The 14,649-nt window shown below is 39.8% G+C and overlaps 2 protein-coding genes across 2 annotated transcripts in view; one reads left to right on the top strand and one right to left on the bottom strand.

Annotated features, from left to right (window-relative positions):
• Window positions 1–5,586, top strand: part of LOC146457634 (protocadherin-like protein) — a 40,740-nt gene extending 35,154 nt beyond the window's left edge. Inside the window, exons 22-24 of the mRNA XM_085091648.1 lie at window positions 1,177–1,437; window positions 2,200–2,590; window positions 3,929–5,586. Of these exons, the coding sequence (XP_084947774.1) occupies window positions 1,177–1,437; window positions 2,200–2,590; window positions 3,929–4,220 (944 nt within the window). The 3' untranslated portion in view covers window positions 4,221–5,586. The remainder of the gene's footprint in view (window positions 1–1,176; window positions 1,438–2,199; window positions 2,591–3,928) is intronic.
• Window positions 5,587–9,116: 3,530 nt separating this feature from the next.
• Window positions 9,117–14,649, bottom strand: part of LOC146457633 (protocadherin-like protein) — a 33,831-nt gene continuing 28,298 nt past the window's right edge. The window contains exons 20-24 of the mRNA XM_085091708.1: window positions 14,015–14,234; window positions 12,721–13,245; window positions 12,235–12,495; window positions 11,534–11,927; window positions 9,117–10,719 (exon numbers count right to left, since the gene is read on the bottom strand). Of these exons, the coding sequence (XP_084947834.1) occupies window positions 10,482–10,719; window positions 11,534–11,927; window positions 12,235–12,495; window positions 12,721–13,245; window positions 14,015–14,234 (1,638 nt within the window). The 3' untranslated portion in view covers window positions 9,117–10,481. The remainder of the gene's footprint in view (window positions 10,720–11,533; window positions 11,928–12,234; window positions 12,496–12,720; window positions 13,246–14,014; window positions 14,235–14,649) is intronic.

Below are 14,649 nucleotides of genomic sequence, written 5' to 3'. Positions count from 1 at the left end.
TTGATAGATTGAGATTTACATTTGTCATTATAAACCACCATGCGCGAAAGGATCTCCAAAAATGTTGGACAAAGGGACAGTCAACCAGCATATGCTGTAAAGTATGTTTGTCAAGATTGCATAGGTAGCACGTGTTGCTGGTAGACATTTTAGCTTTCATAAGTTTATCCTTGGTGTAGACAATGTTATGATTTATCTTAAATTGAAACAGTGCTAGTTTGACTTCCTTTGTCGTGTCAAAGGGATCGGTAAAGTTTTGGGAGCTCCGAGACGCTGACGCCTTGGCTTAACATTCCTTCCTGCGTATTGGGGGGTACGAATTTGCTTTTGACAAAAATTTTATGGAGCGATGCGTTTGTGATGCTTTTGAGGCTATCGTACCAGTAGAGATTGGAGTTCTGCTTTTGCGGTCCGGTCAATAGTCTAGTCCTGAGTGGTGCCAAAGCATGAGTTAAACCATAATAATCATTAAAAGTAGTCTTTACATTATATTTTCGTTTGAATGCATCGAAAGCTAAAAAGCGGTTTTGATTATCTAAGAGGTCCACCAGTTTTGTAACGCCTTTGCAGTGCCAAGGTTGGTAATAAACTGTTTTTCCATTCACTTTAATGTTAGTGTTATTCCAGATAATTATTTCATTTAACGTTGTCATATCTTTGGGTACTGTAATATGCCTGATTTCTTCCCAGTATTGTCAAATGTTTAGATAAAAGGGTGGTAACTCATTTAGTGGAAGTTCTTCGAATTTGTAATTACAAGATAATAAAAACTTAAGACCTCCGAGGTGTTTAGTTAAGTAATTTGGTATAATTTTCCACGGTGCTTTATTTTCATCGAAAACTCTTGTCGCCCAAGTCGCTTTGAGCGATTTGCTCATAAAGAGAAAGGCAACCATCTTTAAGCCACTGTCTTCTTTCTCACCAATAATGGTCGATTGTTTTATCTTGTGGAGTTTTCCATCCCATAGAAAATCAAAAGTAATATCCTCCGGTGAATCGATTGATAATTAAATAATGGCCCTCATCAGAAATTTAAAAAAGTGAAAACAATAACGATATAAAAACAAATACAAAAAGACTGAAAGGAATAAATTTTGACTTACACGAAGTCAGTCTGGTAAAAGATAAGTTGAAGATCATGAATAGCCTGCTAGACATTTATTTTTTAAATATTAGGTTGCATCCCACAAAATCGACTCAACACCATTGACCTGGATGAGAAATATACGACTCACGTTGAAGTTGAGCGTCAAAACGTCGTATTCGGATGCCCGTGTGAGACGGGAGAATGCGCAAATAATGGCATTTGTATGGCCAAGAACATTACCCTACCATCGCTCAACAAGACAGCAAATTGGAACATGTGTAAGTGTGTTGGGAACTGGACTGGACCGCGATGTCAGGAAGAGGATGAGGGTGACGAAGGTTTTGCTCCACGTAAGTAATCTCCTATCGACGATTTGTTATCCATTATCAGCATCGTAACTCAACCAACAGCTGCTGTCCTTTTCTAGAATTGAAACGAGAATTTGGAATAAAATTCCTCCTCAACTACGAAAGTTAGGTAAAACACTTTTCAAGCGTAAACTGCATGAATTGCTTTTAAAGGTTCTGGAGACTGAGGAGGTGTATGTTGATATAAACGCTGTAACTCGTATCAATCTTATGTCACTACTTAGTTAGCTTGCATTTAACTTTCTAAATAATAATTAGTCATTTAGGTGTTTTATTTATCCATTTTTCTTATTTAGTTCTCTTTCTCTTTGTTTAATCAACCATTTCTATTTTTGTGCTGTTAATTTTCTGTTTCTTTTGAGCGTGCAAACAACTGTAAATGCTACCCACCTCGAATAGCCCTTGCTAATTGTGGGTATGTAATATTGTAATTTGTCTTTTCTCATAATAAATTGTTGTTGTAACTAGGCAAATATATGCATTGTCAAGTTAACTAGTGAAAGTTACGAAGATCGTTAATTACCGAGAGTTTACTTCAGGTACCCACCACTAGCATCCAAAGAAAGGTTAGGATTTTGAAGGAATGATCGATTATCAAGATGGGTTTAGTCGGGAGAACGGTGGATCCTCGCCCTCCTTAGGTAGAAGATTTTCATGAATCATTAACTTACTACAAGCACTACAATAAACATAAATGTTCAATTAGCGACACACTGATCATTGTATTATTGTTGTTTGTTTCAGCTGTTAGTCGGCCAGATGGCCCATCCTGGTTCTGGGAAGCCGTGCTAGCTTTCCTTCTACTCCTGCTTATCTTCCTACTCATACTTGGTCTGTACCTTCTCTGCAAGAGATGCAGAAGCGATGCTGTGGACGGGACATCTGTGGTCAAAGGGACGGAGGCAGCACCCGCGGGACACGGGACCATCAGGTCTTACTCGGACGTGGGGGCTGGGGAAAAGGACAGTAACGATTACGATCTACGCCATCTGATGAAGTACATGTACACCGAAAGAATACATGGGGCTATGGATCTAGATCACAGTCATGAACATGCGAACATCAGAGATTACAAGGATGGTGTACAAGGAACGGACAACCATCACTTCGATCTAAAGCAGTTGATATCGTACAAGTGAGAGGCGTTTCCGTGTTATGACCAAATCATGGCAAATGACTTCACGTTTTCTCCAATTATCCACTCTTTTGTCTTTTGTCGGTTAATACCCTGTTCTTCTCTTTGGGAATGGGAAATGGGAGTTTTAGTGGATTCCACGGGGTGGCTCTTCCGTCTACTGTTTCCAGGTCGAATTGGAATTTGGAAATGTTGGTTTTTGTGGAGGGAGGAAAACCGGAGTATCCGGGAAAAAACCCTCAGAGCAGGGACGAGAACATATGACGCCGAGACCGGGAATCGAACCCAGGCCACATTGGTGGGAGGCGAATGCTCTCACCACTGCTCCATCCCTGCTCCACTCTTTGTCTTATCTAGGCAACTAAACGAAAGCGTAGTCATTGATAGCTTTCCACAGTTAATAATTTGTTATCGTTACTACTAGAGGTTTATGAAATAACCTGCGACATTTTTCTCACGTGGGCACTGTAATTAGACGTACTCTTGAAAACCTTTTGTGATCTCTTATGAAAAGTACAGGAAAAACGCTGCAACTTTAGGGTATTATTCACTCGTTCAGCTATCCGTTTATAAAGATAACTTTATCGTGTAGTCCAAGTAGGGACACCCGTGCAACGGATAACCAGCGAATAATCAAAACACTTAACTTTTTAGAGTTTGATAGTGTTGATCATTTGCCCACTTTTTACAGGACATTGACTTTTAATTCATTTGGATAGCTAACTGCCACGTCCCTTGTCTACCTAAAGAAGCAATAAACTGCCGCGATTCATATTTTGCTATCACGTGCTGTCTGGGTGCCACGTTTTTATTTTTTTTATTATCGAAGGTACTCATAACATAACGACCAGTCACGTACTACCGAGTCAAATGGTCACGTGAACAACCTGAAAATGTCCGCAGTGGCAGGTCTAGGGGAGAAGGTCCGGGGAGTCTGCAGCCCCTCCTTTCAAATCTGAAGTGGAACATTTTGTTTAAATAATTAAATGTGTTCATACTGAATATAAAAAGAAAAAAACATCCTAGAACTATAGTAAGTTCACCAGGAAATTTTATTGAGCATTTAAATCTAATTAAGCTGAGTCCTGAAACGTTAACTCGAATTAGATGAATTGCATGAATAGCATTTGTACGCTTGTTTAGCAGAAGACACAGGAGAACAAGTTACAAGATTGTTGATGTTGTACGGAAATTAATTTTGTAGCAAGTTCTAGACATTTTCCTTAGTGGCGACGGTGAAAAAGGTAGCACAAGGACCCTTCAAGCCAGTCGTCCTGTATTTGAATTGTACATAATATTGGAATCTCTATCTATCTCCTCTTTTTCTTTACATTACAGACACCACGTGATCATTGACAAGGCCGTGCACGAGACGTCCCTGGGAACTAACAACCCAGGCTTCAACGGTTCAATGCCCGCAGTGACGACTAGCGTAAATTCTATGATTGTCCATCACGTGATGCGAGCAGACAGCCACCCGTCCCTGTCACACGACGAGGTGCACTCGTTTGAAGATGAGGGAATGGACTCTGATATGGATGACTTGTCCGAGCTTGACAGTGAGGACAACGAGGATTGGGACCGACCGGATGACTGGGATAGCCATTTTGTTTCGCTTGGACGTGTCTGACTGACTCACTGATTCACTGACTCATTGACTGACTACTGACTGACTTTAATCATTGGCGATCCACCGAACTCTGAATGAACCCCCTATCGACAGAGATCCATAGGTCGGTCGGCCTTTAACATTCCGATTGACTTAACCAGTCAATCGTTTGATTTATGTAAAAATATGTTTTTGCTATCACTTTAGTCATATTTTATCTTAAAATGTATGGAGCAATTTCAAAACTGATAGGTTAAAGAAACTCACCAATGGAACTCAACTGCTTGTCAATTGGTTTGTACCCCTTTAATCTTTCCTCCATAACAGCTAATTTCTTAGTTTATTTGCACTACTGTGCCTTAGCTAAGGAATAGTTCATGTTAATAATCTACCAGAATGCACGCCTCTCCTAGTTAATGTCGAGCATGATCAAGTACAAACACTGTACTCAGTTTGCTTTGCCTCAGACTTTGAAAGCTGAGTCAAACAGCCACAAAAGAGTGCTATGAGAGGAGATTGGATTTTCAACAAACGCAAATGACGGGAAGAATAGAAAGACTAAATAGGAGAGCCCACAATGGCAGCGCAAACAAGAGAACAAAAAGAACCGTAATTAAATACGAATTCTGCAAATGCTTGAGCTGGTACCTAAGGAAGAGTTTTTCTTCGTGATAGACATTCAGGAAACAATGTTGCGTCTTCCTGACAATTTTTCACCTTTCTGACAGTTTTATGATTCAAGGTAGCCGCTGCCATAGAAACGAACAAACGAATTGAGGCCCTATTGAGGCCTAACAGGATACCTACGCGATGTTTGGGCAAAGTATTGCAGGTATACGAGATATGGAAGGGAATCACCACATGAGGTCTTGAATTTTTTGTACATTATGGGTTTTCTCTTTTGCCAATCGGTTTTTGTCAACTTATTATATTAGTGCAAACTCAATGCAGAGACAAAATTGGGAACTAGAGCAGAACCGACAGTGACGTCTCTTTCGTCTCTCTTGTTGTCTTTTCCTTAGCTTGATCACTGTCTCTGAGAATTCAGCTCCTGGATAGTTAAGCAATATTTTGCAAACGTAATGGGGTTGAAATAATCGCGAAGGAGTATAAGTGAGGTTTACATTGGCATTGCCGTCGAGGTTGCATAACTTCCCTATAGTGGAAACGGCTGGCGGTTTTTTTTTTCGCTTTCACTATGGCAACAAGGACTGATCTTTGTCACTTTTTGTATTGCTGTTACATTGTAGCTGTAATTAAACGTATGAATTAAAGCGTATCGCTGCCTAATTCATTAACTGAATTATATAATAGCATTCTCAACGAAACGTGTACAACAAAATTTTTACAAACCTGTTCTTTTAGGTCAATAAATGCCTTGCTGGTCTGTTTTGTGGTTAAGTTCTTCATATCGTAAACTAGGCATTTTTATGATTTTCTCGTTAACAACGCCTTCCTTTGGCAAATAAAATGCACAAAACATAGATGAGATGAGGAGAGTCTGGGTGATGTAGCGTGTAGTGTTGAATACTGACTTTGACTCATAGTTCAATATTACACGCGACATTCCTTAGACATCGCCAATCAGCTGAAAGGGTGGTGGGGCTGTTCGTCTTTTATCAATGAAGACTTTAAAAGGGACACCGACACGTACGAAGATTTCTCTGTGTTTTAGTCAACACTGTTGAAATATTGGACAAGGTCCCTTTTCTCCAACATCAAGTGATTTCTCCTGGGAAAAACAATCTATAATTAGTTCTTCAAAATACACTGCAAGAACTTGAAAACATTGACCAACGTTGTCAAGTTGCAATCCATTCCAATCCTGGCCATCCCCAGCCAAAGACAGTTAATACTAATTTCTGTGCACTAGTAGGGTTATTGTTAACAAAACGGAACCATTTCTTAACTTTCCCATCGATTCAAATGTGTTTTTTGGCTATTCAAAGTAAAACTACAAATAGGTGACACTGCCCCTTTAAATTCATACCGTTCCTTTCGATTGGCTCTAAAAACCAACTGAGGTGACTGTTAACAAAGCCGTGTATTGTATGTCTTATGGACGTTTTGTCCCGTCATTGTCATCACTTAAAAGCCAGGTCTTTTTTTCACTATGGTACTGTCCACATGTATCCGTTCTCGATCTTTTTAAGTGGACAGCGGCAAAAACCTGTTAATCAAGGTTAATTAACCTGTTAATTAAAGTGATGCCGATCACATCACTTTAAGCGTCCCCGTAAATGGCAATTCCAATGATCCATCTGCCTTAGACGTGGAGAGTTTACAAAATGGTCTGTCGAAAATAAGATGAAACTTAACCCGAAGAAGACCTGGGAGATGGTTGTAAACGGACGAACAAGAAAAGTCCCGCCTAAACCGATTTCTAGCCTGCGTCGCAGACAGTTTATACAATCCCTGATATCGAGTTCTTTATTGGTCTTAAGTGACAAGTCCGCCTGCAACGCAGGCTACCGATTTCAGGCATAGAGAGAAAGCCTCAGCTTAAACTTTTAGGCGTAACCTTCAGCAAAGATTCTTGCAAATGGGACGCACACTTTGACTCTATGTTGAAGAAAGCTACAGTAGCTCTAGATTGTACATCCTACGTGTCTGCAAAGTTACGGGTACTCTATCGCCGAGCCAACTGCCCTATTTGAGGTAATATATCAAACACGAGGAAGAGTGTTCCATCAGATATCCAAACACTGAGAAGAAGGTTGAAAAAACGAGGCGCAGCCGAGTTTTTTTAAACGACTTCGAGGTGTTTGGATATCTGATGAAACACACTTTCGAGTGTTTGGTATGGCTTCTTAAATGATCAATAATTCTTGGACAAATTCAAGGCTAAAGTTGGCAAAATGTTATGGTAATTAGGATCACATATCCAAACCACGGTCACGCTAGTGATTTTCTTTGTTTTCAATTCTATTGATGAATTATTAATGAGTTTGAGAAAGTCTGATACAGTTGAACCTCTCCACAACGGCCACCTTGGGGACAGGAGAAAGTGGCCGTTGTAGAGAGGTGGCCGTTATGGGGAGGTGGGGGTGTAATATGACACCTTTTTTCGGGAAGTACAACATGTTCATTGTACCAAGTTCATGCTTACTGTAGTCTATAATGACAATCCAATCTTTAATAATATATATAGATAAAAAACACAATAAAACGTAAATAATGTTTTGAATCAAAATGTTAACCGGAAAGACGAAACGAGCAAGGTTTGCAACATTCGCTATATTATTGTAGGCAATTTATGCTTACTGCAGCATATAAATGGCACACAATTAAAATACGTATATCATTAAAATGGATACAGAAACGTAATTCTCTGAAAACAAATGTCGAATAATGCATCAGTTTATAGAAAAAGGTTTTTACTCATGAAAAAGAACTGTATACTGGCCGTTGTTAAGAGGTTATTTTGGCAGTTGGGGACGCACTTTAGTGGCCGTTGCCGTTGTAGAGAGTTGGCCGTTGTAGAGAGGTTTAAACAAGAGCTAAGGTATGGACTGTCCGCCGGGACAAAAAAAAAGTGGCCGTTATAGAAAGGTGGCCGTTAGTGGAGGTTCGACTGTATTTTTCTATACGGTATCGAGGTGTGGGGCTGTGCTTTTGAATCCAAGTGCATCAGCCCTATTGATAAATTCTATAAACAAGCGTTTAAATCAGGCTACACCGCAGACTACACTCCCTTTACGGAAGTAATCATAAAGCGGGACATGAAACTATGGAAACAAATCACCAACAGCGACCACTGTCTACACGACCTGCTACCCATGCAGAAGAACAGGAAGTTACGCAACTGCGGACATAACTACATCCTACCACGAGTCAGAACAGAACGCTAAACGCTCATATATAAATAGATGCCTTTTCCAACTGTTGTAACTTTGGTGTAGTTTTAGTTTTTTACCATTATTGATTATTGTTAACTTCAAGTCTGATGTAAGTATGTACCGATTTCTATTTTTTTTTTTTTTTAATTCCAATATCGGGGGTGTCGTAAAACTAAACTAAAACTAAAACCAAAGTAATCAGCCTGACCAATCACGAAATATACAAAAATCGCAATGAACCAATCAGAATTTGAAGCAAATACTTGTAACCGGCGCCAAGCGCGGGAAAACGCCTGCGAGGACGTCACGATTGGTTTTGGTCTTGCTTCTCATTGGCTAAGAAAGTGGCGCGAGTTTTGCTAACCAATCACTGAGTGTCATAAGGCAGACCCAAAGCAACACAAAGTGGAGATTTTATAGAAAACGGGAATTAAGGTGGGTGCCTTTCTAAAACAGAGGTATTTTTGCGCAGTTTATGGCTATGCGGGAAAAGCAGATCTCAGCAAGGGCTGTTGAAATTCAAAACGAAAATTGGGGGAAGCCACGCATTTTTCAGAGACAATTCAGCAATAATAACTCTTAAAAGCTTTACAATGCATAGCAAGGTATGGAATTTTTGTCCAAAGTGGTGTTTAACTATATCTAAAAAAGGAGTAGTTATGATGTTCTTTTCACGCATATTCAAAACTCACCCAAACAAAAGTCTTTGTAATCAATAGGCACTTTCTTTAAGAAACCAGAGCTTCTCGGAACATTTTGAGATGCGCAGAATGTTTGCGTGGTAGCAAATGAAGGCACCATCCTTAAAGGGTGAAAAGAAAAACGAAAGAAAACTAATTCTCGAGGTCATTAACGATTTCCGAACAGATATCCTGACTTGAATGAAGCGTTAGGGACCCCTGAGGCATTGATTCGGGCTGACGCGGTGCGATATTGCTCAACCAAATTCTAATGATCCACCTCGTATTTCTCCTTTCAATGTCAATACTTTGTCCGACAGGAAAGCGATGAGAATGACGTAAATCATCGACTACGGGCATTTTTTAGATTCTTACTCCACTAACACAAGACTTTCAAGTCTATTTTCAAGTTTATTTAGCATGAGTCAGCCAGCCCTCTGAAGAATGTAACCTAATGTTATAACATTAACTGAGTCACTGCAAATTCCACTTGAAAATAAATTATAAAATATACATGTATTTGTTCAAAAGCTAACAATTGTGCCCCGCCAGGTACAAAAGATATGCTAACAAAATTAGTACACCAGAAAACCTATCTAAGTCAAAACTTTAGCGAAAAAATAGCAAACAAGAATCTCCCGCCAAACACCAAAATAATCCCTAAGTATCCCATAACAACACGCAACCCTCTATATCATGACGTCAGAATACTAATTTCTGACTATTAATTCGTTCTCATGTCACGCAATCGTCAGAAATTATATTTTTCAGGGCGCAGTTGTTCAAAAACCCGATTAAGCTAATCCTGGATTAACGCAAACTTTGACTCGAGTTTAATTGCTAATCGATAAAAAATTCTTCCAAAAGATTTTTTTTGGCCCTCAATTTTTACTTTCTTTACCGTTAGCTCTAAACTAGCCTTTAAAACCATTTTTAACGAACGAGCTGAAAGCCTTCTCGATTAAAATCTAATCGTGGGTTAGCGTTAATCGCCTTTCCAACAACCCTGCCCAGATGTACACCAAAACAACAAAGGAAACGATTGTTTTGTTGTTTTATAAAGATTTCTATCATCAAACTCGCATCATACAACACGATAATAAACGAAGCAAGAAAAATGGCAGATCTTGAAATCTAACAGAGCAATATATCTTCCTATAAGAACGATACTGATTTTAGTATCAGGAAAATACTGTCAACTTTGCTCTCATAACTTTTAAAACTGAACCCGTCAATGTGATCTGTTTTCATCCATCCCCTCTATCAAAACTCTTTCATCCCAGAGTCGCGAGGATTTATTAACTAGGAAGATGACGACTTTCATTCAAGTCGTCTCTGTTATTTTGCATTCAATTTATTCAGTGATTCCTTCGTGCGCTTGTTCGGTCAGTCAGTGTTTCAGTTGGTCGATGGCTCGTGTGATTCTCTGATTTGTGTCTTGGTTGGTCAGTATATCGTTCAATTAGTTTATCAACTGAGTTAACAACTAAAGGTAAACTTTTGCCACCATAGAGAGATTCGAGTACTGACGTTTCGAGCGTTAGCCGTTCGTCATAGCGAATCAATGAATTGTGGGTTGTATGTGTTTATATAGTGAGCAGTGAAGCTACGCGATTGATGGGAGCATTCCGTGGGGATTGAAAAAGGCGATTTGGAAGATTAGTTTCTATTCTAAAGTTTTGCGTGTTTCTGTGTTAGCAGGATAAAGATCGGTTAGACAGTCACTCCACTAGTCCATCATCTAAATGCGAGACATGTTTGTCTCAATCACCCTCGTCTTCACTGTCAAGCTGGCTTAAGTCATCCACATCAGAGTCCAGTCCCTCATCGTTAAATGAATGCACCTCGTCATGCGAAAGGGATGGAGTGCTGTCTGCACTCATCACGTGACGAAAGATCATGCTCTGTAAGTGAGTCGTCGCTGCGGCTATAGGACTGTGAAAGGTTTGGTTGTTAGATCCCAGTGGCTTCTCGTCCACGTTCTCGGGGATCACGTAATGTCTGAAAGAATGGAAATTACTTAAATTAAAAGGTGTAGTGTTCATCATTTAACGAGCGTGGGACAGACAAAGAAATGTGGATCCCGACAGAAGTCAATCAATCAAGACCGTTTATTAAAATACACTTCGCAGTCCGAAGACTGAATTACGTGTACAAATAATTAAATTGTATGAAACTGAAAACATTATACATACAAATAAGTAAAAAAATATAGAAAAAAAAATTTGTAACTTCAGGTAACTTATAATAAAGAAGAAAGCTAAGATAGCTAAAGAACTGGCTAAGAAGCTAAAGCTAAGAAGTGGAATCCATGACCACACATCGGTCAGATGCTCTAACGACAGCGTTACAGAGAGACACATGGCGAGCAAGGTTCATGTGTCACACCTGTCTTACTTGACGTGATGAGCATAGGGCAAAGGAAACCGCTGACGACATGTTGAATGCTGCGTCAACTTGAAGATTCAAGTCACGTGAATGTTAAACCATTTACAAAATTTCAGTTCATGTCATAGTCTAGAAAAAAATTCATATTAACCCACAATATCACTGTGTTATCTTCTGGCAGCTATAGAAGAATTCGAAAAGGAAGCTTCAAAAACCCACCAAATTTCTGTCCAAAGAGTTGTGAATTATTACACAAAATTTTAATTATGGGTATTTGTTCATTGATTTAAGATTTTTTTAACAACTATCTTTATCTTTTCTTTCCTACGGAATCGATGAGGAGATACTAAATATTCTCCGTACAAAACGAACAACAGAGTCACTGGACAAGCCAATGAGATTTAAGGACATTCAACACATGACTTACTTGTAAGACATCAGCTGTTTGAGATCAAACTGATGATTATCTATTCCTCGCACACCGCTGTCCTTGTAATTTCTGATGTTTGCATGCTCATGATCGTGATCTAGATCTAGTCCCACATGTTTTCTCTCAGTGTATGTGTACTTCATCAGGTGATGTAGATCGTAATCGTTACTGTCCTTTTCCCCAGCCCCCACGTCCGAGTAAGACCTGATGGTCCCGTGTCCCGCGGGTGCTGCCTCCGTTCCTGTGACCAGAGATGTCCCGTCGACAGCATCGCTTCGGCATCTCTTGCAGAGAAGGTACAGACCAAGTATGAGCAGGACGATAAGCAGGAGTAGAAGAAAAGCTAGCACGGCTTCCCAGAACCATGACGGGCCACCTGGCGGATTGACAGCTGAGGCAAACAACAATTATGCAACAATCAGTGAACTTCGTGTTTCAAGCAAGTCAAAACACGACTTTTGATTGCCTGATTCCTGATTTCCATGTTGTGACCGGAATGGCACTCCACAGAGTGTAGGAGCCGTGACAACAAAACACCTATCACCGAATGATCGCAACTACAACAACTACATTTGGCGTTAAAATGAAATGGTGGTACATTTGTTTTCACCAGACTGTGTTAGCTTCAAAGTGATACATTGATTTTGTGATTTATACTCTGATAATCAATAACAAACCTTGGATAAGAGATTACTTACGTGGAGCAAACCCTGGGTCATCCTCATCCTCCTCCTGGCATCGCGGTCCAGTCCAGTTCCCAACACACTTACACACCTTCCAAGGTGTTGTGTGGTTGGCCAATGGCGTGGTGATGTTCTTGGCCATACAAGTGCCATTATTCGCGCATTCTCCCGCCTCACACGGACAACCAATCACAACGTTTTGACGACCAACTTTTACGCGAGTCATGTAGTTGTCATCCAGGTCAATGCCATTAAGTCGATTCTGGGAGACACAACCTGGGAATAAAGAGCGTAGTTTGGGTTCATTCTTTCCCCCTTGCATTGTTTTGGCATTGCTTATGCTTTTGTTACATTTTATGTTTCAATGTTGAATTTGATTGTCTAAGCATAATACAACTATACCCTGCAGTTGTTTCTCTTTCACAGAATAGCCGTTAGAAGCCGTAAAAGGAAAACTAAAATGTTATTTAATACTCTTTAGTTAACTCAATTTCGGTTTACCTCCATATGATTCATCAACGCCCTCTCGCGTTGCATCTTGTCGTCCTTCAGTTTGCCTTAACTTGAGGCTTGAACCATAACTCCCCGCGATTTTCACACTTCCACCAGCAACAACAGCATTCCCACCGATGACAGGCGGTTTCCCGCCAGTGGCAGCAGCGCCTGCATTTTGTTGGTGTCTTCTTTGTATTATCTGCTGGACGCTTTGACGACTGTTATTACTGACCCGCACTTGTGTTACACTAACTCCCGTGCTTCCAAAGACTATTCTCTGAGTACTTGGATTAAATATAGGTCTAATTGTATGCTTTTGATACATCTTAACCAGAGTTGCGTTTTTAATCTTCTTGACATGAACGTTGCCCTGGCTGTTGATCGTTATTAAAATCACTCCAGACAAAGACGAGCCCGAGAATGCTGAATAGGTGGATATGAGGTTGCCACTTGCTGTTTGTATGATAGCTTTGCCATGGCTTCTCACAATAGCTTGCATCACCTTAAGTGCAGTCAGTCTTCTCAATCCACCTGCAAATCAGTTTTACCAAGAAAAGATCATCTCAGAAGTGGATTATTTACAAGTGCACGTGCCTGTTTTTCCGAAGACGTCACAAATCACAGAGAACGAAATGATCATTTGGAAACGACTCCTGATTGTTTAACTAACGTGAAAGAGTCTCTTTTTTAAAAATCGACAAATCACATTGAAATGTACCGTAAACCAGCCTTGCTGAACTGGAAATTTTTCTGTCAAATGTTAATTGATTAAATGAATAAATAAGCTTGAGTAAGTGAGGCTGAATACACAATTATCATCCTCTCTTTGTTTTTTGTCCTCATGTTTAAAATTCCGACTTCAATTATTATAGGATTCACAGTTCCAAGGGAAGCCAGATAACCATATCAGGTAAGTTATGTCTAAGATGTGTGCGGCTACTCTGATTGTGTTAACATAAATGCACCATTCACCAAAGACGCACTATTCATTTTACTCTAAAGATGCCTTGCACAACGCTTGTCCACCGTCTCAGGAACAGAGTTGCCAGAATAATTCCTTTTACGAACTCCCATAATCCACTGATCCCATATACACTCTCTATTTTAAACCATTATCTCTGTTACCGGTACTGTTTCGTTAGAATATTCGTTCAAGTTGACATGTACTCTGATCGGATAAGTGAATCCTCAAAGTAAAAAATGCCAACTCATCTTGTTGGTATAATGCTCGATATTTTAACCTCAATTTTTTTCTGAAACTGTCAATGTTTTTAAACAAAAACTTCAACAAAAACCTTACCTGCAAAGAGAGCTCCACCGCCGTGATTCATTAGGTGATTTGTTCCTCCTGTGCTTCCCTCGACTTTACCAGCATAATCAACTTGAAGCGTGGCGTGATTGCCCAATCTCTGTATAATAATCGTGTGGTATTTGTTGTCAGTGACATTTACTCCTGGAAGCTTGAGAATTTTTGTCCTGCCTGCTAGCCTAAAGATGCAGCGAACCACGCAGTTTTGTAGCTGAAAACGTAAACAAACGCAGATTCTTTTAATTGTGATTACGTGACAAAAAGTCTGTAATCTCGTACACAGATGTTTGACATGAGAGAAAACATCGTTCTCTAACGAAGAGTAAGAAGATATGGGTACAAAGGTAACAAAGTTTGTAGAGGGGATGAAGCGAAGAGAAAAAAAGTATAGGATAATTAATGTCTGCTTACAATGCTTGGATCTCGTTTGTAGGTCAAACTCTCTGATCTTCCGACTTTACTTTGAAGTTAAGTCCCCTTATTAACCTCTTATTGATTGGATATTCCATTGGAGCTCGCACAAAACTGCGCAACTAACTGGACAAAGCACCTTAACTTGTGTATAGCTTCAACTGATTTTTACAGTTTCGATTAACTGTATATAAAGATAAAGAGAGGTGGGAATG

The sequence above is a fragment of the Pavona decussata genome, unplaced genomic scaffold (assembly GCF_977016875.1).
Source record: "Pavona decussata unplaced genomic scaffold, jaPavDecu1.1 SCAFFOLD_238, whole genome shotgun sequence".
In the NCBI taxonomy this organism is placed as follows: Eukaryota; Metazoa; Cnidaria; class Anthozoa; order Scleractinia; family Agariciidae; genus Pavona; species Pavona decussata.
This window is presented reverse-complemented; position numbering and strand designations above follow the sequence as displayed.